Source organism: Coenobita brevimanus, chromosome 101 (genome assembly GCF_032717465.1).
Source record: "Coenobita brevimanus isolate Jiangsu-jjx chromosome 101, ASM3271746v2, whole genome shotgun sequence".
In the NCBI taxonomy this organism is placed as follows: Eukaryota; Metazoa; Arthropoda; class Malacostraca; order Decapoda; family Coenobitidae; genus Coenobita; species Coenobita brevimanus.
The window spans coordinates 5,153,998-5,178,766 of NC_137054.1; the positions used below are offsets into that span (position 1 = coordinate 5,153,998).

Consider the following 24,769-nt stretch of genomic DNA (forward strand, 5'->3'; position numbering starts at 1 on the left):
AACCTAACCTAACCTAACCTAAAACTTACCAGGCTTTTCGTTTCTTTGCAAATTGACAGGGGAAATCTGCAAAATGATCGATTTCGCAAAATGACAATAACATATATACCGGTATACGTTCCAGGGAATTTGTGTAACAGGTGATTTCTTTAAATTCTTAGGGAATTCGTGAAATGAGTTTAAATCAAGATAGGTTAAATTAGGTTAATTTAGGCTGCGGTTAGGTTAGGCTGGGATAATCTAGGTTATGTTTAGATTAGGTTAGGCTAATTTATAAGAACGCTAAACGCAACTCTGCATTCATATAGCCTAAATTAACCTAACCTAACCTATCCTAACTAACCTAGCCTAACCTAACCTAAACTTAACCTAGATTATCCTAGCCTAACCTAATCACAGCCTTAATAACCTAACCTGAATTAACTCACCCTAATTTAAACACATTTTAAGAAATCCCTAATGATTTCATGACATCACTGGTTACACACATTCCCTGTAAGTACTGTAATGATATTATATGGGTTCTTCGGAATATGTCCAGGGATATCACGAAAGCCTCTCCAAGTGCGATTTTTGTAGTAAACTCTTGGCTTGGAAACTGTCGTCCGCTTAGTCACTGCTACCGAATCTTAAAGTTGCCCGGAGATATGTATGTTTTGTTCAACGCGGCCAGAAACGGAGGATGATCTACTGCTAAATGATCTTAGACTATGGCAGCATGGACCTGTACCCACCAACGCCGCGGACTGTCCTCGGGTCTTTTTCCAAGTGGCATAATAGTTTTCACAACACCTCTTCCTTGGCGATTGATTTTGTACACCACACCTCATTATCCTCTTGTGCAGTATGTTATTGATGCAAATTATGTCGACAGGCAAGAGAATACCAAGGTGTGATGTGTAAAACAAACGTAATCACTACTCAGGAGATGGTGTTACGCCCCGTATGCCACTCAGAATACTGTCCTTTGGCCGAAGTAGGGTGTTGTTGGACTGACTGGTACAGCATAGTTATTAGTTACCTACACAAACCTGATCAGTGACGAAATATTTAAGTAGAATATTTTTGACTTGTATATGCACTTCTAGTTTTAAAATCTCGACAAGCATTTCAAACAAACAAACAAACACGCATACTCACACATAAACAAGCACACACAAATATTCGAACAAACACAGAAAAACACGAACACATGCAAATAAACATTAATGTCTAAGCACGCATGCAATCACAGAAAAATGCAGACACAGTACTGGTGTTCCTGAGACAAATTTTTCAAGGATGATAACACTCATTAAAATGCAGTAATGTCAGAAGATATAGAAAAGTTGCTTGACCACTAATACTATCGGCGAATTCTATCATTATGTAGGTGTTGGGATCTGGAAAACATTACTAGGCATTATGTCCAGCATATGTAACCACGGGAGTCCCACCCACCTTGCCTCTCTCTGTAAGATTGCCCAGCATGACAACTGTTCGCACCTCCAACTCCCACACCATCCGCCAGAAGTCCTCCACAGTGTTGGTCATGGGTCCCTGCGTCGCTACGAAGGCGTTTCTCCCCTCTGCATCCTGCGGAGCAAGAGCACATCAGAGAGAGAGAATATTATACAGTAAATTAAATGACTACATAAATAATTCATTCCATTGGCTCATCCTGTTATAGGAATAATTTAGTTTAGCTCAGATGCTCCTAAACTAACAATGTCATGTCCTTGAACCTGGATATAACTCTCCCATCTAAATTCAAGAATTCGTGGTAACATGTTGTATGTAGCCAACAGCTTAGTAATTTATCTGTCTATCTACCCATCAATCTATCTATCTGTCTAAAATCCAACCACTTATTCTCTTATCAGGAACGTAGGGGCCTGTGACTATGCTCCTTAATTCCGACATACAATGCAAAAGTGTCCAGTTTCTCAATCCAGTGTGGCGTTGTATCAAAGTGTATCCAAAGTAAGTTTGAATGTAGATCCTTATCGCCCACATTCAGTTGTACGAATTTAACTTACTAGATCACTACTCATTCGTTTAGTTTTATGGTTATCATTAAACAAAGCAAAAGTTTTCCTTGACTAAAAGAAATAATGTCAATCGTCACTCACTATAGTCCTTTGAAGGAGACGTTACATAAATTAACAACGGTAGACGCCACCACCTATCAGAGAATTATGCCCTCAGTTACTCAAATATCCTTGTTTTCGCTCATTCCTTACCTCACCCTCATACACTTGACATTGTTTCACTCCTCGACTAAATTGCTGGAATGTGACAAGACGTGTTGGTGTGACTGTGATGGCAGTGAGTAAGAGTGATTACAAGTGAGCGAGGGAAGTTAACTGTCGGTGTATGGGCAGAAAAATACAATGAGCTACCCTGCCCGACCCGATCGTCAAGCTTTTCACAGGCTAATAACTTTTTGCCTACTAGAGTGGCTATTTTATCCCCTCTAGACGCTAGTTCGTTCAATTCAGTGTCGAATTGGATGGTTCACAGAACTATTATCGCACCATAACACTGTGCGAAAGAGAAAATTATTACAAAAGCTCGCTCGCTTGTTATGCGCGAAAGAGTACATCATGCTGGTAACATCAATACACCTTAATGAAGCTGGCGTTGATGTAGTCGGAACCCGGCTGTCCTGGCAGAGGCTTCAGCTTTACTCGGTTGTTGTCGACTGCTCTCCCAGTTTGCAACAAGGAGGGAAAAAATAAAAACATATATTTCATTGATGTAGAATACCCCCATCAAAAAGTGTACATTGTATTGATTTGTCTGTATAATTATTTGTTCTTCAGTTTAGCCTGTGTACTGATTTCATGTAGTAAATGAGGCTTTAACTGAGCACAGTAGTTATCATGATTATTATCTTTTTGTCTGGTTAATTTTTCAAGAATGTATGCAGACAAAAATCTTGCTCAGGCTAATAGTAAGATGTATTTGATATGGGCATAAGAGAGAAATGCACAATTATTCTCATTAGGGTGTTTGGGGGGTTTTGTCGGTGCATTTTTTGCCTGTCCAAATAGTATACTGTATAGAGACCCATTTCAACTACAAAGTAAAACAAAGTATCCAGTAATGGCTGTACTGTGGGCGAAGGCATCTGATACAGTACCGGCATATTTCAAATGTTCTTAGTTTGCTTTAGATGTTTCTTTCACTTTTCTTTGTCCAGACTTTTTAAAGATAATACCTCGATTGGACCCTAAACACTTTCCAGTAATCTTCATTACTTACTTATGACACTGAAACCATTCCTTAATCAGCATCACAACCTGTGTTAGTCATATGTTGATCTGAGCTTTGATTTATTGCTGTAGCTCTCCTGATACGTACTGGAAATGGAAGCCTTCACATGGTGGCACTGATATAACCAAGTGGTCTCACTCCCAGTTCATAAACATGCTCCTCAGTTCTCTCTGTCCCCTGAATGGAATATAGTGGACTGCAGAAGGACAACTTCAGCCTACAATCCTGTGGTTTCACATTCACTTTAACATTGGACCACCACAACATCAGTAACATCTTCTGGCTCGACAACAGATTGTTTTCCCTGGCTAAAACAGTTCCAAACATCCTAACTAATCAGGATGAACCTTAAATAATTGCATTTGACTTCAAAGCATTCACTATATCATATATATTTACGAGCACCGCCTGTCCAGTCAGGGAGTACCTAGACTCGAGTAATTATTATTTCAGAGAGGGGTAGGGAGTGACGGAATAAAGACAGACAGACAGACAGACAGTCAAAGGAAGGGTGGTCGGGAGGGAGAGAGGGAAGTTAGTTATGGATGAGTGACTCAGCAAGTGTCTCCGTGTCTGGGAAGTTCAGACACGCGCACGTCATACAGATTCATAATACTATATGCAAAACTGAAACTCATAAATTTATATTCAAAGCAGCAGGGAACAAATTTGCGAGAAAGCAAATTTACATTTCCACCATCTGAGGACAAGCTAGGAGATTACTGTATAAATTTGTGTCCTGACCTCCAGTGGGGTGATCTGGGGCAGTTATAGGATAGCCGAGTGGGTGATTTACGTTATAATGTGGCAAACTCACATTCTTATATATATATATATATATATTTATATATATATATATATATATATATATATATATATATACAGTATATATATATATATATATACTGTTCACTTCCAGTGGACTCATCTAAGCTTCATAAAATCGTCTAGAGACAGTAAACTTAAGAAATGCGTCATCAGACTGAAAAGGTTAAGAAGCTACGCATATGGAAACCTAATGGTGTTGTGGTTAAATCCATGAACTATATTCCAAACTATATCTGTGGTCTGTGTTAAGAAGTGACATGGGATCATGAGAGAGTCATGGTCAAATGCATAAACTACACTCGAAAATACCCAATATCTTGTTTATCTGTCATGAGCCACTACGCACATGGGAGGCAGATGTCGTCGCGGTTCTTAGCTGAGTTGTGCAGGTCAAGGGCAGTGGTGATTGGACAGGTGGCACTGGCTCTGTTCACACCCGCCAGCTCCTGTCCGGCTTTCCTACCCCCATCAAGCTCCAGGTCCTAAAGTAAAATTGGAGTGGTCAAGAGGATGTGTCGTCCTGTAAACGTGCATATTGTGTTGTCCTAATTGTGTTGCCCTGTGTGTGTGTTACCCTGTGTGCGTGTGAGTGTTGCCCTGTGTGTGTGTTGCTCTGTGTGTATGTGAGTTGCCCTGTATGTCTGTTGTCCTGTGCGAATGTGTCTTGTGTGTCTTTGCTGTCCCATGTTTGTGTTGTTGTATATGTATGTGCCTGTGTTGTCCTGTGTGTCTTTGTTGGGTGTGTATTTTGTGTGTGCTTCTGTTGTCCTGTGTCTCTGTATTGGTTATATGTGTTTTGTGTCTGTGTCTTTGTTGTCCTAATTTTCGTGGATCTGTTTAATCAGTGAAGTGTAGCGCCTCACAACCACACTAATGAAATGAGCGGGGAACTTGATGATGAACTTTTAAGGTGCATGTGTTTCAATGACCCTGCATAGTAACTGATCTGATAGGCCGTAAAATACCACTTCTCTCACTTCATATGTGACAAATATACTGTATGTGTGGGAGACATCTGCAGTGCAAGCAGAGAAGTGCAGTAGAAATTTGTGCATGTGAGTGACATTCTGTATACGAAAATGAGGGAACCTCAGTATAATACGATTATATAAGAACGCATGTATGGATGTGAAACTGTACCCTCTCCAATGTCCAGTTTCTGATGGGATCCAACTCAGATCTAGATGACTGGCAAAGGCGTGTTGTCAACCCAACCACCAGAGGCTCCTGTGTCTGTGTTCCCTTGTGAATTTGTGGTTTTCAGTGTCATGTTTGTTTGTTGTACGGTGTTCAGAAAACTAAACTGAATGTTCTACATATGTGTTCTGTATCTGTATGGGTATGCAGAAGGGTGTGGTTGTTTGGAGATGATCATCGTGTACATAGAGGCAGCTGTGCTGTTTGTTAAAGTGTTTGGACTGTGATGAGCTGGTCACTTATTAGGAACTGTAGCACAAGGCAATGTCAGTAAATACCTTTGAGTAGTATTGAATGTCTGAGTAAAATGATATATTATATGCCATTATCGCAGTTTGTGTAAAAATGATCAAAAATATCTGAGGAGTCTATTTCTTAGATACTTTGATATAAATACTGTATGTGCATATGCATACAAACACACATACATACATACATATAGACAGATAGATAGATAGATAGATAGATAGATATGTGTGTGTGTGTGTGTGTGTGTGTGTGTGTGTGTGTGTGTGTGTGTGTGTGTGTGTGTGTGTGTGTGTGTGTGTGTGTGTAAAACACTCGCTTTAGAGCATAGTCTGCTACTGATGAACAATGTATACAGTTACTCACATAGACATATCTGATAAACTCTTTCTTCTTGATGTCACCTTCAGTCAAAGTGTTGCCAACAGGAGCGAGGGTGATGGTGGGAGTTTTGGAGCTTTTCTTCCTGGAGGGCCTGTGTGCAGAAAAAGAAGCTGTGGTAAACACACGCTATTGTAAATAGACTGATTCTAAATAATTTTTGGTTACACTTTACTTTATCTGAATACATTATGGCATAATTCTCATAAATCGCAAGAGCATTAAACTGCTTGTTGGGTAACCCCGGTCTGTCTTGCCGAGCAAACCTATCAACCGCAGGTAAACAACCGCCCCTGCAGGGCCCTTGTGCAGTAAACCAATGTTCACCTATGGCAAACAGCGTTTCGCCACAGCGAGGCGCCGGTAACAGTGTGGAGGTATGGTTACCGGATGGACACCATATTTCAGTCCCTCCACCCTTTTAACATGGGCACCAATGTAGGCTCCACATCATCCCGCTGTTTGGGTATATGGTTACCACCAAGCGTGGCAAATGGTTTCCTGGATTGCAGGGAATCATTAGGCTTGGCACTCAGCGCAGAATCGCCTGAAGTGGAAAAAGAATAATAAAAGTGACAGGAATAATGAGAGAAACAGGAAAAGAAGAGGGCAAACACAGAAGGAGATTTACAAATGTGAAGGAAGAAGTAGGCAGCACTATATCAAGTGAGTGAATGATGGTCACCACCACCTACCACCTTAAGCAACATAAGGAATATCAACTAAGTTCTTTAATCTGAATGTTCGACTGAAACGGATGTGTCATGTTTCCATGCAAGTGATTTCCTGTAGGGAAAAAAATGGTGCTTTGGAGAATCATGATACGATATTATTATTATTATTATTATTATTATTATTATTATTATTATTATTATTGTTGTTGTTGTTGTTGTTATTATTATTATTATTATTATTATCATTATTATTATTATTATTATTATTATCATCATCATCATCATCATCATTATTATTATTATTTTTATTATTATTATTATTATTATTATTATTATTATTATTATTATTTTACATTACTGTTTTATCAGTAAAGAAATACAAGATAGGACAGTGGGTGCTGGAAAGTCCTTAGTGAGAGAGGGTAGTCTGCTAAACTGTTCACACTATTCAAACAAACGCAAATTTTAGTAACTTAGTAATCAGACTGTTATTTCCAGACAATTCTGTAAGAACTTTTCCTTCATAATACAACAGCCACTGGAATTTTAGACTAACTTTTGTCCCTGAATGTATCTGCGAATTGGCCTCCCCGCTGCTGCCTTGATCTTGTCCCTGTAGATGAAGGCGGCCACCAGCAGCGCCAGCAGCACCAGGCCCCCCAGAACGACCCCCACGATGGCTCCCACGGGTGTCGTCGCAGCGGTCGTCGTCGCCTCTACCTCCGTCGCCTCACCCAGGTATTGTTCGTCAGTCACCGCCTGGAGGATCACAGGCCAAATCTAACCGGTTAACGAGGCTTCATATCACCAATTCCATACCAGTGTATTTCTGTATTTAAAAACAAAGTATTAGAAAGCCTCCTTAGATTAAGATAAGAGAACTCCATTTCGTGTCACACTTCAGAGGTCACATTGATGGACAGTCAGACTCTCTGGCAGAAATGGTGTTGGAAGCTAGACATTAATGAAGAGAATAACCAACGCAGTACTGGGAAAAGTTACCATCTCCAACTGTTGCAGATTTTTTATGAATGGAGGACACCTGTAATCTGGTGTATGGATTTTTTTTGTTCATCTGGTTTTCGTTCCTCTATTCTGTTAATTAAAGAAAAAATCTTACATGTAACCATCTCTACTGACTACACACGATGGCACAGATCCACTAGGGATGGTTACATGCAGTACAGATATAATGGGTTCCAAAATACTGCATCACTCACGTCTAATGTCACATACCATCAGACACCTCCATAAACCATTACCACATGTCCACTGCACTGAATGACAACCCAGGACTCGGGCAGAGCTGGAATATGGGCAGTGAAGCAGCAAAGTTTGACTCTGGTGATACTTTAGTTAGACAGTTATGAAAAATAAACTTTTACCAGAGAGTTTTTTCTTTTTTACACTAGGGTACAAAGTTACAGGAGATGCGAAGAATACCTTTGCAGTGTATAAATTCCTAGTGTAACTACAACAGTTTAGCTGTTTGTTACCGAGCCCTCAGAGCTTTTGGTCCCTAGGAAGCCCTTTTAAAATATTTATAAATCTAAGGCCATAGTTATAAAAAAAAATCTTAAATTACATAAAAAATATCTACTCAAAAATATTTCAATACGGCTTAACTTTGGAATTTTTATGTCTATAACTTAAGAATCTATATTTTTGGACTCTAAGATAAAACTGGATTGCATAAGGTCACTTATGTATTTGACTAAGTTGTATTCACAAAGAATCTTTAGGTATTTTTTAAATTTTCAATATAAAAATCTTTGCAAACATGGTTTGTCTTTGGGGTCACATGATGGGATGTGTGAAGGGCTCCTGCACCTGTTCTAGAGGCTGTATGGCGCTGCAAAAGGGCTTTTTATTTTTCAGACAGGTGCCTTATTTAATTCCGTCAGTAAATAGTCGAGGGAGAAAAGGCGGTTCTTGGTCAGCCACTGGAAGAATCCAGCAAAAATCATTCACTTGCTTTATTCACACTTGCTATAAGAAACTTGAGGGATTATTCAAGGAGGAGGTCGGCAGGGGCAGAGTGGTGGCACAAAAGTATAAGGACTCAGATGTTGGACACGAAGAGTCAGAATTGTGGTACAGGGAGCCAGGAGTGTGATGAACAGAGGCAGACATTGAGTCAAAATTTTGGTACAAAGAGACAGAAATGTAGTACAAGGAGCCAGAAGTGTAGTACAAGGAGCTAGAAGTGTAGTACAAGGAGCCAGAAATGTGGTACAGTGAGTCAGAGGTGTGTTACAGGGAGCCGAAAGTGTGGTAGAAAGATTTAGAATTGTAGTATAATAAGCCAAAAGTGTGGTACAAGGAGCCAGACGTGTGCTACAAGGAACCACAATTGTGGTACAGTACAGGGAGCCAGACAGTTGGTGGTGTACCTGGAGCTGGATGGTGTAGGTGGTGTCTGCATCCAGCCCGGATATCGTGGCACTGTGGTCGAGGTGCGACAGGTTCCTGTGGGACAGGTTCCTGCTCCCAAGCTGCCAGGAGAGGCGGTAACCGCTGAGGTTACCGTTGACCTCTTCCGGTGGCAGCCAGGTCACGCTGACACTGCTGCTGTCTGACCCCGACTGCGTGAGGTTAGCTGGCGGACCCGGTGCTGCAGACAGCAAAGTAGTAAAATAATAATATAATACATCATTAGGAGATTAGTATGCCAGTACTACAATACAAAAGTGTAAACCACCGCCAGGCAACTTGTCCCTTAAGCCCCACCCCATTCCTGAAGTCCTGGCATCAAGGGTATGGCCTCCCATCCTCAAAGCGGTGGGTGAGTGGGCGGGACTTACAGACAAGTCACTTTGCAGTGGATATAGTATCAGAGTTATTGAATTAGTAGTGTATCCGAGGATTAGTATGTCTATGGTCACAGTAATTTGAGACAGGCGCACACCTGGGTGCATAAGCTCATTACTGCTGGCCAAACCGGATCAGTTCTGGTCATGTAAGACTCACCTGCCTGCAGTGTGGTGGCCTCACAGCAACTGCTGTCACCCATCAGACCACCCACAACCTCAGCGCGAACACACACATTGTAGTTGGTCCACGGTATCAGGCCATCCAGGTTAGCGGAGTTTGATGTGGCATTATTTGAGCCCTCATCGGTACAATTGGACCACAGCACAGCACCGTCATAGTCCAACAGGTACTGGGTCACAGAGCACTCAGCGACCGGTTCCGGCCAGGATATAGTTAAGTGACGCGCCTCTGTGCTGGTGCAGGTCACCGGCTCAGGTCTGGGTGGCGCTGTGGGACAGACGCACTACTTTTGAGGTCTGACTTCCAACATACAGTGATAGTTTTTAGAGGTAATTTCATTACCACAGTGTTGTGAATTTCTTTCCCCTCCCTCATGCTTCTTCTTCTCTTCCTGTTCCCCCTCCTCCTCATCATCATCATCCCAAACCTAATTTTCGCTCTACAAAGTGGGTCTGGTAGGGACTGTGAGAGAAAGAATCAATAAAGTATGAGAAATATCAAACAGCATGTCCAGCGAAATGAAATACACAGTTATTCACACATTAACCAAGTCTTTGTAATTCTTGTTCTAACTCACAAGCAAAACCATCTGCACATATTGTTTTCTATAGAGATGCCCTTCACATACATCTGTAGAATAGAATCACTCCGTCCGAAAACACCGACATGTGCATCTCCGTCCATGTGCAACTTCATCCAACTATCCCGATATTGAATTTTCATATCTGGCTTTCTCATGCTGTCATTTACATCCTCTATCCTCTTCTCTGCGCACCATAACTCCTCCCACCTTCAAATTCGCGTACAGTACATAAATTCTTTTCCATAGCTCCGTTCCCGTTTTTATGTTAAATCTAGGTTTGATCTCTCATTATTCTATCCATCCATCCATCTTTCATTTATCTATCTATCTATCTATCTATCTATCTATCTATCTATATATATATATATATATATGTATATCTATCTATCCATATCTGCTTTTCCAATGCATGCTCTGTTACCTGTACCAAAAGGGTAGCACCGGAAAACATGAAAACTAAACATAATTCACTCACACCCAGTCTTTCATTTGCTGTCTGCACAAATCACGAGCAGGTCCTGTTGATTTACGGTTTACCCAGTCGCTACACTTCATTCTCTTATGGATCACGGAAAGCGAGTCTCACAAACCTCATAGAACTTGGCGTATCCCACACAGACCTCATATCGCCCTGGATGCTTAGACCTTGAAGATTAAAAATTTCTTTCACGCAATGATTCCTCGTTCTCGAATGGCTGTCCCTTCCTTCACGAGTGATCTGTATGATTTTTTAAAGTCAATATGTTCTCAGCTATTCACTCCATATGACCACACCATTTTAGCATACATTTCTACCTTTCTCAGTCTGTCTATCTAGCCATCTATCTATCTATCTATCTATCTATCTAGCTATCTAGCTATCTATCTATCTATCTATCTATCTAGCTATCTATCTATCTATCTATATATATATATATATATATATATATATATATATATATATATATATATATATATGTATGAATGAAGGCATATATATATATATATATATATATATATATATATGTATGAATGAAGGCATATATATATATATATATATATATATATATATATATATATCTGTATGAATGAAGGCATATATATATATATATATATATATATATATATATATATATATATATATATATATATATATATATATATATATATATATGCCTTCACTCATACAGATACCAAAAGTAAATTTCCTATTATTTGTGAGTGCATTATCCGTAACATGTCATTATCCGTATCAGGGAGATGTAAAAATCTTTTCATCTCTACCACACGCGAATAATAAAAAGTATGTCTAATAAGCATTAGTGAATGTCCAAATATTATACAGCATTATGTATTTATTCATATTTCTTATTCATATTTTGTTTTAGTTTATTGAGCTTCTGTAAGCTAGGATAATTCTCATTCTTATTGTGCCATTTATGGGGGGGTTGGGGGTTTGGTTTCTTATCAGGAAGTTTCTGCATTTCACAATAAAACCAGATTGAATATTAATGTAGAAATGAATGTGAAAACCAAAAAATCTGTGCTAATCGTTAACTTTTATGGAGACTCGTTTATCGTAAAAATTGGTCTGGTTTTTTTATTAATTTGACTCCTGGACAACAGAGACACAAGAACCCGTATTCTTGTTTTCTAAGGAGTACCTCTTCCTTAGCGATGTATCTTATCCATTACAGTCTGTTATTCTGCTTGGGTTAGTTACTCCTTTCGTCATGTTTGCCCTTGCTCTCTGGACTCTACCTCACTCCTTCCTAGGGTAAGAAGAGAGGTCTGAACGATAATGATGATGATATGATGGTGATTTCTTATTCTTTATCAGTATAGACTGCGTACCTAATAAATAAGAACGTTTTATCATGCAAGACGCAGAAATAAATCGGCAGGGAAGAGGAGGCCGAGGAGAATCCGGACCAAGAACACATCAGGCAGAAACACACGAACAGGGAGGACACAAGTGAAGGGCAATACTGTACACTGTGTAGTTTGGCTAGCCTTATTGTACCAGCTTGGGTTAAGCCTCTCAGTTCGATGGCGTATCTCTTACCGTATTCTTGCTGGCTTCAGACGGTGCGATGTAGCTTAGGAGAGACTTTTTGTGCTGGAGGGATTAGAGTGATTAGCCCCATCAGTACTAGAGAGTTCTCCTAATGTAAATAAATTGTCTGTAACTAGCAAGATTAAAATGAAAACAGACGTCACCGGATTCAAACGGCTGAGTTAATTCATAATACGTTTTTACAAAAGTTCGATACTTTTCATACGCTCGTATTTATTATCACACATTCATTTTACGCGATATAGTTGGTTTGCAAGTATTGGTTTATTCACTTCCCTGTAGGTGATAGCAACCTGACTGGTAAAGTAAAAGAACAAATAGATAATCACAGAAATATGCCTCTCCCAGCACTACGGGAACCGAACAGAGCTTTAGGGTGGGGACATACTGCTTGGAACATGTTATAAAGGAAATGGGTCAGTTGGAGAAGAGGCAACGAAACACAGAGTTATTGTTGCTTCAGAACAGTGTCTGAATCTTGTACGGAATCTTGTGTCCCGTTTCCTCTCGTCGATCATGTTTCAGGCGAGTGTGTCGCACCCTAAAACAAAATTAATGCTCCCAGAGTTGTCACTTGTCAATTATAGTGTATCTTTTCACATCTTAGAGAGTATGCTTCTTAGCCACAGTACAAATGCTACTTGAGAAACGACCTGGTTGCTACAAATATCTTACGCTCAGTTGCTGTGGGGCTGCCTGATGTGTCCTGCGGCCCGTTACCCTTCTTGGTGGCGGCGTTGACGGCAAAGTTGTAGAAGGTGCATGCAGTGAGGTTGGTGACAGTGTAGGATGTGGTGCTGCTGTCCACCACCACCTCACCATCATCAACATGAAGTTCTGAGCTCCACTGGATCAGGTACCCGGTGATGATGCCGTTGGGCTGCTGTGGTGGCTGCCAGCTCACTTGGATGGAAGTGGAATCTAAGGTCTCTGTGGCAACATCAGCTGGAGGACCCGGTACTGAGACAAACATGAAGATAATTAGTACAGCAAATCATAATTACTTTTATTAACAAGAACCACTACCAGATCAGAATATATTCAACACTCACTTTGGTGACGCATTAGCCTAGTGCATTCTTGTTACCTCCAGACAATTTAATTCAACTAAGAAAAGACCCCTCGTACTGAGGGACTAATGAATGCTCATTTCCTAGACTGAATACAATTGCTTGGTATCAGCAAGCATCTGGTTATATACATATATAGGTAGATAGATAGATAGATAGATAGATAGATAGAGAGATATAGATATATTTATAGATATAGATATATATTCATGCATGGTTTAAAATTAATTATATTTTCCGGTCGCCATGCTGACTCTCTGAAATTGAGCACCAAGGACCATATTCTTCAAACCGAATGAACGACGCTGTAAGCTCGTCCATTACTTATTATTATTACTTTTTTATAAGTATTTATAGAACTCTCGTGGCTGCTGGATGTGATCAGCCTGCACCCTACATTATACAGTGCAGTCAGCAACGACAAAGAAAGGCCAGGCAAATTCTATCATCATTATAGGATTCAAAAACTATCGTAAAAAAAATGGTAGCTTGTCCACACTATAGCGGTGTCAGTTTTGAATATACGGCGACCCTGAGAGGCGCCTGAACAAGTGAAGCTTCAAATCAGCACAGTAGGAAAAGAAGAAGGTTTAGAATAAATGCCCAGCAACTGTACGAGGACCATTGAGGCTGGTAATCCATTTTTGCTAAGTTCCAGTCTTGCCTTTTGAATACGACATGGAGGAATCGACTTTACATCCAGATCGCCGGCTGTGTTGTTGGGTGAACAGTAACACAGAGGAAACAAACTTTATCCAGGAGTCTGGTCGGTAGGGGTTGTGTTGGCCAATACACCACCGGCTTCCTTTGCACCCCATAACAGTATCTTTGGCACACAGAACAAGAGTGATCCCAGGTGTGTAGTATTAATTTGATCCCACAAAGTCCATTACTTTATTTATTTTTCTTAATTTGGGCAACTTTGCTCATCTTAAAAAAGGTCTCCAATAATGAAGGGGTTAGTGAAAACTTTTTCAAACTCGTATGGTCCAAAAAGCCTCAATAGTAAAAACAGAAAAAAAGAAAGAAAGAAAATAGCAAGAACAAAATTAAAACTACGGCATCGGAGTGAAAGGGTTAAATAACTTCTAAAACTATTAATAAAGGAAGGTACAACTGCCAGCGAATAATGACAGTAACTGATGATCAAAGCAAATACCTGTACTCTTTGCTGGGGTCTTGGGGTCGCGGTTTAGTCAGTCAGCCTCTTCACCCCGATGACGTATTATCATATTCTTGCTGGACACAGATGATTTTCTTTACTTCATTATAGATTTTACGAACTGGAGGGGACACATACTCGTATATCAGTGTTTGAGTCTCGAGGCGGTCAGACTGGTGGACTTAGTTTGTTTCTCCCATGTTCCCATTCACCAGCAATGCTAATGGGGACCTGGATGTAAACCCACTACTGCGGGTCGTATTCTAGGGGAAGGTTGAGACTTTACAGTAAAGGATTGGCTTAGTGACCTCGTGCAGTCGATAGGCATAAAATGTGTCTCTCATCTTCTTATTCCCATTAAAACTTACTTTAAATTTACTTCTGCATTTTGATACCTTACATGCTTACACGTTACATCCTCTCAAGTCACTGACATATTTTGTTTCATGTTTGCCATTTCCATATGATTTTACTCTACTTAGGGGAGATCTCTTGTAATAAGGCGGTCACTGAAAACAATTTAGTCTTTCTAGATCAAAAATCTTTCCTGACCTAAAATCGTCTGGAGGCAGTAAGGATGAAATAAAGAATACGTTACCTGAGTGAAATTGCTAATTTCACTAGGGATGGATTTTAGGCAGCGAAGGGGGTAAGCCTAAAAAGATGAAATTCGATTTAGATAAATCTCATACATCAGTAATTTCAAACAACTGTTAACAGGTCACACTCATTATCATGAAGTACTGTAAGTGTCTGCCAGGATGGTTGTCGCCCACGCCATCACTGTGCCACAAGAAGCCAACACAGTACAAAGCGTCACTTACTGTCCTCGTCAGTGGTCCCGTTGTTACATGCTGTTGGACTCTCGCCGCCCTGGTTGATGGCTGATACACAGACCAGGTAGGTAGTCCACGTATCCAGGCCATCGATGGTGTAGGTCTCAGTGGCGGGCACCGTGTGCTCGTCCAACAAATCCTCTGAGCCGACCAGCTGCCAGGTGATGGTGTTGGTGGTGATGTTACACCTGCCGGGCTCCTCAGCCTGGGTCCAAGTCACTTGAAGGCTGTGAGACTGGTTATACACCATGCCTGCAGTCACGGTGGTGGGCGGCCCTGAGACTGAGGACAAACGGTAAAGGTAAGTTTCTTGGGATGTTATCCTCAAACATGGTCATCTGTTTTAACATAAAAGATTGATTCTCTTTAGTGTTACAAAATAAGATACGTAATCTAGGGATCGGGCAATGGATACAATAAAAATACACGCGTTCGTCAACCGCGTATGTTCGTTGTGCCAGCTTGACCGTCAGTGGGCATAACAGGCTGAACTGTCAGAATAACAGTCGAAACAACCTATTACTTTCCCAATTAACAGTTATCTAATGTAGTCCTCACTTCAGACCAGGTCACACTGAGGTTGTGAGACTGGTTGTACACCAAGGTTGCGTTCACGTTGGCGGGCGGCCCCGAGACTGAGGACGGTAAAGGTAAGCTTCTTGGGATGTTATCCTCAAACATGGTCAACATTGGTCATCTTTTTAAATATAAATGATTGATTCTGTTTGGTGTTACAAAATAAGATACGTAATTTAGGAATCGAGCAAAGGATACAAAAGAAATAAACTCGTTCGTCAACCGCGCATGTGCGTTGTGCCAGCTTGACCGTCAGTGGGCGTAACAGGCTGAACTGTCAGAATAACAGTTGAAACAACCTACTACTTTCCCAGTTATCAGTATTTTAGTTCAGTCCTCACTTCAGACCATTTCAGCACAGGTCTTGCCTCCAGATATGGTTCAGTCCAACGACATCATTTATGGTCCATTCCTGTCACGTCAGGTATTGTTATCTCCAGTCAGAATCAGTTAAGTAAGTCTAGGTTCAGTTCAGAGTTCATAAGTGCTAAACAGATCTTGGTAGGTTTAAGTACGTACACTGAGGTTCTTCACGTCAGTTCAGGTCCACTTGGTTGTATTCAGTTTTATTTAAATCCAGTCAGTTTTTCACATCCAGTCTAGTTCAGTCAGATTAATTTAGATCCAGTCAGGTTAGTTCAGGTCCATTTTAGACCAAACATATTAAATGACGACCACTTAAGCCACTGGAGGTTTATTTGTATGTTCCCTTCACAGCCATTCCACTACAGCAGCTTAGTTCATAGTTAAATATTTCGGATCAGTTAAGTTCAGTCAGTTCACTTCAACGAGTCAGTGCCACTTCGAGTCCATGCAGGACCCTCACATTCATTCTGGCCAACACAGGTCAAACCAAGTCAGTTTAGGGACATTCAGATACAATACATGATCAGTCACACCCTTTCATGCCAACAGGTCCTTTTTGGGTACATCGCAACATTTCAGCTCAGTCAAGAAACAGTCAATTCAGTGGTATTTAATTTTTAGTGTGCAATTTTATATCGACTTATTGGGGGGGGGGGGAGTCGATGGTGCTGTTTTAGCATATTCAGCTCAAGTGGATCATCTTGTGTTTGATTCTCGGGCCGGCCAGACTGTTTGACAAAGTATGCTTCTCCCTTCTCCCCGTTCACCCAGCAGTACAACTGGAATCTAGGTGTGATGTCGATGTATGTGTTGTGTTGTACGGGAAGACCAAGCAAGCAAGAAACTGATTATCTGCTTTTATGACCAAAGATATCCTCCTCCTCCTCCTACGTCTTCTTCTTCTTCTTCCTTTTTTCTTTTTCATCCTCCTTTTTATTTTCTTCCTCTTCTTCTTCTTCTTCTTCCTCTATCTTTCTCTTCAACCTCTTCTTCCGTCTTTTTCATCTTCCTCTTCTTTTCAGATCCAGTTACACCCATTTAGGCTTATCACATCTTCAATGCTCAGTCAAGTATACAGTATTTAGGTGTATATTGGTTACTTCCGGTCTAATTACATCAACGTAGGTCATAAAAACGTCCATCCCGGCACCTTCCACGGCCATCAGGGTCATTCACACCTGTTCACGTTAGCTTAGGTCTGTTCTGGTCACTCTAGTTCTTTTCAGCCATGTTCGTATTCAGGCAAGTGGGTTTGGTTCTATTAAAACCTATTTCAGTCAAGTAATTTCAGTTGTTATAAGGTCACGTCAGGTCCATAAGTATACATCAGGTCAGGTCATGGCTACGAGGTTGTGTGCTAAAATCCAGCTCTGTCGGTGTGATGGTTTGTAGGATTTGATCATTCAGGTCCTTTCAAACTTAAATGTCTGTCTGTCTATCTGTCTATCTATCTACCTATCTATCTATCTATCTATACCTCTGTCTATCTATTTATAATTTCGTGTACTGTTGAAAATTATACAAGCCCGTTATTAAGGTAACAAAGATTAACAGTACCTTATGTAACTTTTTAAATTCTCTGATGCAAAATAATGCAAGAGTTTCCACTCACCTTCAATCAGAGTGGAGTCGGAAGCGTTGCCAGGTGGTCCATCGCCCTTGCTGGTGGCGGCGGTGACGCTGATGGTGTAGGTGGTGCAGGCCAGCAGGTCAGGGATGGTGTAATTGTAAGTGTCACCAGGGGTTGTATAAGTACCTCCGCCATCCTCTGGGCTCCAGGTTACTGTGTAGCTGACTATGACACCGTTGGGTTTGTCTGGCGGCTGCCACTGCAGAGTTATGGTGTCAGTTGAGTTGCCGGTCACCGTCACATTCTGTGGCGGACCAGGGACTGTGGACACCAGGGAGGTTATGTTAAATGTTCACTGATCACAACATGTTTTACTTTTGGTGTGCTGAACGTGCATGATGAATGTTATGAAAGGAATAAGAAAGCATCCTTGAGTTTCATAATAATCATCATCATCATCATCATCATAACCATTATTATTAATGAGTAATGGTAATAGTAGTAGTAGTAGTAGCAGTAGTGGTAGTAGTAATAGTAGTAGTAGTAGTAGTAGTAGTAGTTGTTGTTGTTGTTGTTGTTGTTGCGACTACTACTACTACTACTACTACTACTACTACTACTACTACTGTAGCCTATTCGATCTGATATAAGAAGAGATAAGCCTTAAGCTGCTGAAAGCTGTCAGTTGATTGCTCGTTAGAGTGCATTTATTATTAACAATGCATTACAAAATATTTTTATTATAAGGGTTACATTAACCGTTTGACGATCAGATTGTCCAAATAAAATATTATAGTTATCAGTAAAGATTTCTTTAAAAAATGGAATAGGCACGTTTGAAATTTTGAATTCTCGGGACAAATAAAAACACATCGAAGGGGGTCAGTGAAAGGTATATCTGACGCCTCTAGTCCAAAGAGTCTCGCCAAAGCAGAATAAAATCGTGTGGTGACAGCAATAATAGAATACATAATACGCCGTTGAAGTGAAAGAATTAATCAATGTGGTTTAGGTCACGTCTGCATGTTTGTGTGTCAGTCTTTTTGTCAGAATATGTGTGTGTGTGTGTGTGTGTGTGTGTGTCTATCATCTATCTATCTATGTCTGGCTGCGTGCTTCTGTCTCTGTGCATGTGCGTCTGTGTGTTTGCCTTTGTGTATGTTTATTCTTGTCTCTGTGTGTCTCTATAACTGTTTGTCTGTGTGTATTTCTGTCTGTGTTTTTGTCTCTGTGTTTGTCTATTTGTGTGTGTCTCTCTCTGTGCTTGTCTGTCTCTGTGTTTGTACTCGTATCTGTCTGTCTGTAAGTCTCTGTGTCTGTGCGTGAGTGTTTCTCTGTAGTCTATCTCTGCGTCTGTCTGTGTTCCTATGTGTCTGTGTGTGCCTATGTGTCTGTGTTTATGAGTCTGTCTGTGTGCCTGTTTGTGTGTTTATGTGTCTGTCTGTGTGTATGTGTCTGTCTCTGTGTCTGCCTGTCTGTCTGCCAAGCTGTCTGTTCTTGCTGATCGGATTTCAAAATTTGACATACTACGAAACCTATTTTTTGTCATCTTGATAACAAATGAAAATATTCGGGTCAAGATTGATTATCAAGATGTTAGGTTAAAGGTCAAGGTCACTGGGGTGAAAAGAGGTAAAGTCAGATCCGGAGACTGCTTTTGCTTGTTTGTCTGTTTGTGTCTGTTTGTTTTTTGTTGTTGTTGCCGTTGTTGTGTCGTCGTCGTCGTTCTTTTTGTTGTTGTTGGTGGTGGTGGTGTTGTTGTCGTGGCACCAGGCTCACCTGAACGTGAACCCGGTGGAGTGCAGGCATAAACTGCTGTTCTCCTGCAGTTCATCATCCGTCATTTGGGGGGACAGGACTGGAGCTGCGGGACCTTTGTATAAGAGGGCAGCTGAATCACGAGGTTACAGCCTATCGTGGCTGCCAAGAGAAGGAGTCCCTTTCCAACAACTGCTTCCCGTGTTTGCAGCAGTATTGTTATCTCCGCCAACAAAGTTATAGGAGGTTATGTATTCGCCCGTGTTTGTCTGTCTGTCTGTGAACAAGATATCTCTAAAATCTGTTATCGGATAACAATGAAATCTGGTGGATAGATGGGCAGTGGGTCAAGGAAAAGTTCAACAGATTTTGAGGTGGATCCGGATCCGGATGCAGGGATGTCATAAATTTTGTTTGCGTCGGATGAGGTATGCAATCTCTGAGATTCAGCAACAAGGCACACTATGACCGTAGAATTAAATGATTGTGTACTGAGAAAGTAAAATTATTCTTCTGGTAGGAAAGAGGAATTACAGTACTAATCTTAAATTTTATTGGTGCTGACGGAGGTATGTGCTCTCTGAGTTCTTTCTAATTTGTTAAACAGTAGTTGAAGACGAATTGCTTTCATCACACCTAACATTGTTAATAACGGTATTTGAACAGATAGATAGATAGATTGATAGATAGGTAGGTAGATATAGAAACAGATATATAGATATATATAGATCTTTATGTATACCTATCTATCTATCTACCTATTATGTAGATAGGTAGATAGATAGATAGATAGGCAGACTGACAGATAAAGATATAGCCTAGATCAGAGAGAGAGAGAGAGAGAGATTGCTTTTCGTTCACTCATGTACGAGTAAATATGTTTACAGGAAAAGTACGGGCGTTTGTGTATACTGCAGGGAGTTAATTTATCTAATTATTGTCATGAGTCTAGAACAGAGGTGGGGAATCTTTCTCCTATTAAGGGCCATAAGGATATTTTTAACATCATTCGCTGGCTATACGAAATTATCAACTTAAAATCAACTATACCCCAGTACATAATATATATATATATATATATATATATATATATATATATATATATATATATATATATATATATATATATATATAGTCGTTCATGAGTCTATGAAACTGCATTTATGAATTGCCTCGCGGGCCTGATCAAATGGTCTTGAGGGCCTTATGCGGCCCGGAGGCAGGACGTTCCTCACCCCTGGTCTAAAAAGATGAAATTCAGTTTAGACTAGTCTCACACATTAGTAATTTTAAACAACCGTAGAGAGGTTACACGCATTATCATGATGTGTCTGCGAGGATGATTGGTGCCCACGCCATCACTGTGCCACAAGAAGCCAACACAACACAAAGCGTCACTTACTGTCCTCGTCAGTGGTCCCGTTGTTACATGTTGTTGGACTCTCGCCGCCCTGGTTGATGGCTGATACACAGACCTGGTAGGTAGTCCAGGGCTTCAGGCCTTCGATGAGGTAGGTCTCAGTGGCGGGCACCGTGTGCTCGTCCAACAAATCCTCTGAGTCGGCTAACTGCCAGGTGATGGTGTTGTTGGTGATGTTACACCTGCCGGGCACCTCAGCCTGGGTCCAGGTCACACTGAGGTTGTGAGACTGGTTGTACACCAAGGCTGCGTTCACGTTGGTGGGCGGCCCCGAGACTGAGGACAAAAGGTAAAGGTAAGCTTCTTGGGATGTCATCCTCAAACATGGTCATCTGTTTTAACATAAACGATTGATTCTCTTTAGTGTTACAAAATAAGATACATAATCTAGGGATTGGGCAATGGATACAATAAAAATACACGTGTTCGTCGACCGAGTATGTGCGTTGTGCCAGCTTGACCGTCAGTGGGCATAACAGGCTTAACTGTCAGAATAACAGTCGAAACAACCTATTACTTTCCCAATTAGCAGTTATCTAATGCAGTCCTCACTTCAGACCAGGTCACACTGAGGTTGTGAGACTGGTTGTACACCAAGGCTGCGTTCACGTTGGTGGGCGGCCCCGAGACTGAGGACAAAAGGTAAAGGTAAGCTTCTTGGGATGTCATCCTCAAACATGGTTATTTTTTAAACATAAATGATTGATTCCGTTTGGTGTTACAAAATAAGATACTTTATCTAGTAATCAAGCAAAGAATACATTAGATATAAGCTCGTTCGTCGACCGCGTATGTGCATTGTGTCAGCTTGACCGTCAGTGGGCATAACAGGCTTAACTGTCAGAATAACAAATGAAACGACCTATTACTTTCCCAGTTATCAGCATTTTAGTTCAGTCATCACTTCTGACCATTTCAGCACAGGCCTTGCCTCCAGATATGGCTCAGTCCAATCACATCAATTATGGTCCATTCATGTCACTTCAGTATTATTATCTTCAGTCAGAATCAGTTAAGTAAGTTTAGGTTCAGTTCAGAGTTCATAAGTGCTAAATAGATCTTGGTAGGTTTAAGTAGGTACAATGAGGTTCTTCACGTCAGTTCAGGTCCACTTGGTTGTATTCAGTTTTATTTAAATCCAGTCAGTTTTTCACATCCAGTCTAGTTCAGTCAGATTAATTTAGATCCAGTCAGGTTAGTTCAGGTCCATTTTAGACCAAACATATTAAATGACGACCACTTAAGCCACTGGAGGTTTATTTGTATGTTCCCTTCACAGCCATTCTACTACAGCAGCTTAGTTCATAGCTAAATATTTCGGATCAGTTAAGTTCAGTCAGTTCACTTCAACGAGTCAGTGCCACTTTGAGTCCATGCACGACCCTCACATTCATTCTGGCCAACACAGGTCAAACCAAGTCAGTTTAGGGACATTCAGATACAATACATGTTCAGTCAGACCCATTCATGCCAACAGGTCCTTTTGGGTACATCGCAACATTTCAGCTCAGTCAAGAAACAGTCAATTCAGTGGTATTTAATTTTTAGTGTGCAATTTTATATCTACTTATTGGGGGGGGGGGGAGTCGATGGTGCTGTTTTAGCATATTCAGCTCAAATGGATCATCTTGTGTTTGATTCTTGGCCGGTCAGACTGTTTGACAAAGTATGCTTCTCCCTTCTCCCCGTTCACCCAGCAGTACAACTGGAATCTGGGTGTGATGTCGATGTATGTGTGTTGTGTTGTACGAGAATATCGAGCGAGCAAGAAACTGATCATCTGCCTTTATGACCCCAGATATCCTCCTCCTCCTCCTCCTCCTTCCTCCTCTTTTTCTTCTTCTTCTTCTTCTTCCTGTTTTTCTTCATCCTCCTTTTTATTTTCTTCCTCTTCTTCTTCTTCTTCTTCCATCTTTCTCTTCAACCTCTTCTTCCGTCTTTCTCTTCTTCCTCTTCTTTCTAGGTCCAGTTACATCCATTTAGGTTTATCACATCTTTAATGCTCAGTCAAGTATATTCAGGTGTATATTGGTTACTTCCGGTCTAATTACATCAACGTAGGTCATAAAAACGTTCATCCCGGCACCTTCCACGGCCATCGGGGTCATTCACACCTGTTCACGTTAGCTTAGGTCTGTTCTGGTCACTCTAGTTCTTTTCAGCCATGTTCGTATTCAGGCAAGTGGGTTTGGTTCTATTAAAACCTATTTCAGTCAAGTAATTTCAGTTGTTATAAGGTCACGTCAGGTCCATAAGTATACATCAGGTCAGGTCATGGCTACGAGCTTGTGTGCTAAAATCCAGCTCTGTCGGTGTGATGGTTTGTAGGATTTGATCATTCAGGTCCTTTCAAATTTAAATGGCTGTCTGTCTATCTATCTATCTATCTGTCTACCTATCTATCTATCTATCTATACCTCTGTCTATCTATTTATATTTTCGTGTACTGTGGAAAATTATACAAGCCCGTTATTAAGGTAACAAAGATTAACAGTACCTTATGTAACTTTTTAAATTCTCTGACGGAAAATAATGCAAGAGTTTATACTCACCTTCAATCAGAGTGGAGTCGGAAGTGCTGCCAGGTGGTCCATCGCCCTTGCTGGTGGCGGCGGTGACGCTGATGGTGTAGGTGGTGCAGGGCAGCAGGTCAGGGATGGTGTAATTGTAAGTGTCACCAGGGGTTGTATAAGTACCTCCGCCATCCTCTGGGCTCCAGGTTACTGTGTAGCTGACTATGACGCCGTTGGGTTTGTCTGGCGGCTGCCACTGCAGAGTTATGGTGTCAGTTGAGATGCTGGTCACCGTCACATTCTGTGGCGGACCAGGGACTGTGGACACCAGGGAGGTTATGTTAAATGTTCACTGATCACAACATGTTTTACTTTTGGTGTGCTGAACGTGCATGAAGAATGTTATGAAAGGGATAAGAAAGCATTCTTGAGTTTCATAATAATAATAATAATAATAATAATAATAATAATAATAATAATAATAACCATTATTATTAATGAGTAATGGTAATAGTAGTAGTAGTAGTAGTAGTTGTTGTTGTTGTTGTTGTTATTGTTGTACTGCGACTACTACTACTACTACTACTACTACTACTGTAGCCTATTCGGTCTGATATAAGAAGAGATGAGCCTTAAGCTGCTGAAAGCTGGCAGTTGATTGCTCGTTAGAGTGCATTTATTATTAACAATGCATTACAAAATATTTTTATTATAAGGGTTACATTAACCGTTGGACGATTAGATTGTCCAAATAAAATATTATAGTTATCAGTACAGATTTGTTTAAAAAATGGAATAGGCACGTTTGAAATTTTGAATTCTCGGGACAAATAAAAACACATCCAGATAAAATTTTGCGAGTAGGCTACCTTGATCTTTTCCCATTGTTCAGGCAAATTATGGTAAATTGTCATTACTGCGACATTTTGTAAAATCTAACCTAGTACAATATCGGAATTCCAATGACAAATGGCTGGTAGACACGGCTGAAGACGCTGTCTGTCACCGTCACTTTTAAATATCCTGCAGTCCATACCTCGTCTCAGCTCTGTTGTAAGTTGTAACTAGATATCCAAAACTAAAAATATACAAAACTTACAGATGATGCAAAAGTAGAAAGAATAATGCAAACTGATGCGACCGAAAAACGCTCCGAAATAAATTTAAAAATTCGTCTGTTTAGTCAAGAGGGACATCCCACGAGCGGCCTACCCCCCCCCCCCTCCTCATATTTGCTAGGTTAGTGTTTACAAACTATCGCAGTAATAACGTAATTTACCT

The 24,769-nt window shown here is 40.6% G+C and overlaps 1 protein-coding gene across 1 annotated transcript in view; it reads right to left on the reverse strand.

Annotated features, from left to right (window-relative positions):
* The window catches only part of LOC145414898 (receptor-type tyrosine-protein phosphatase H-like), a 34,633-nt gene extending 10,260 nt beyond the window's left edge, over positions 1-24,373 (reverse strand). Inside the window, exons 1-14 of the mRNA XM_080284315.1 lie at positions 24,358-24,373; positions 23,528-23,806; positions 21,545-21,604; positions 20,958-21,251; positions 17,840-18,118; positions 15,274-15,567; positions 12,893-13,177; positions 9,555-9,845; positions 8,978-9,198; positions 7,141-7,343; positions 5,896-6,004; positions 4,433-4,568; positions 2,607-2,683; positions 1,441-1,575 (exon numbers count right to left, since the gene is read on the reverse strand). Coding sequence (XP_080140441.1) covers positions 1,441-1,575; positions 2,607-2,683; positions 4,433-4,568; positions 5,896-6,004; positions 7,141-7,343; positions 8,978-9,198; positions 9,555-9,845; positions 12,893-13,177; positions 15,274-15,567; positions 17,840-18,118; positions 20,958-21,251; positions 21,545-21,604; positions 23,528-23,806; positions 24,358-24,373 — 2,679 coding nt within the window. The remainder of the gene's footprint in view (positions 1-1,440; positions 1,576-2,606; positions 2,684-4,432; positions 4,569-5,895; positions 6,005-7,140; positions 7,344-8,977; positions 9,199-9,554; positions 9,846-12,892; positions 13,178-15,273; positions 15,568-17,839; positions 18,119-20,957; positions 21,252-21,544; positions 21,605-23,527; positions 23,807-24,357) is intronic.
* Between the last annotated feature and the right edge of the window lie 396 nt (positions 24,374-24,769).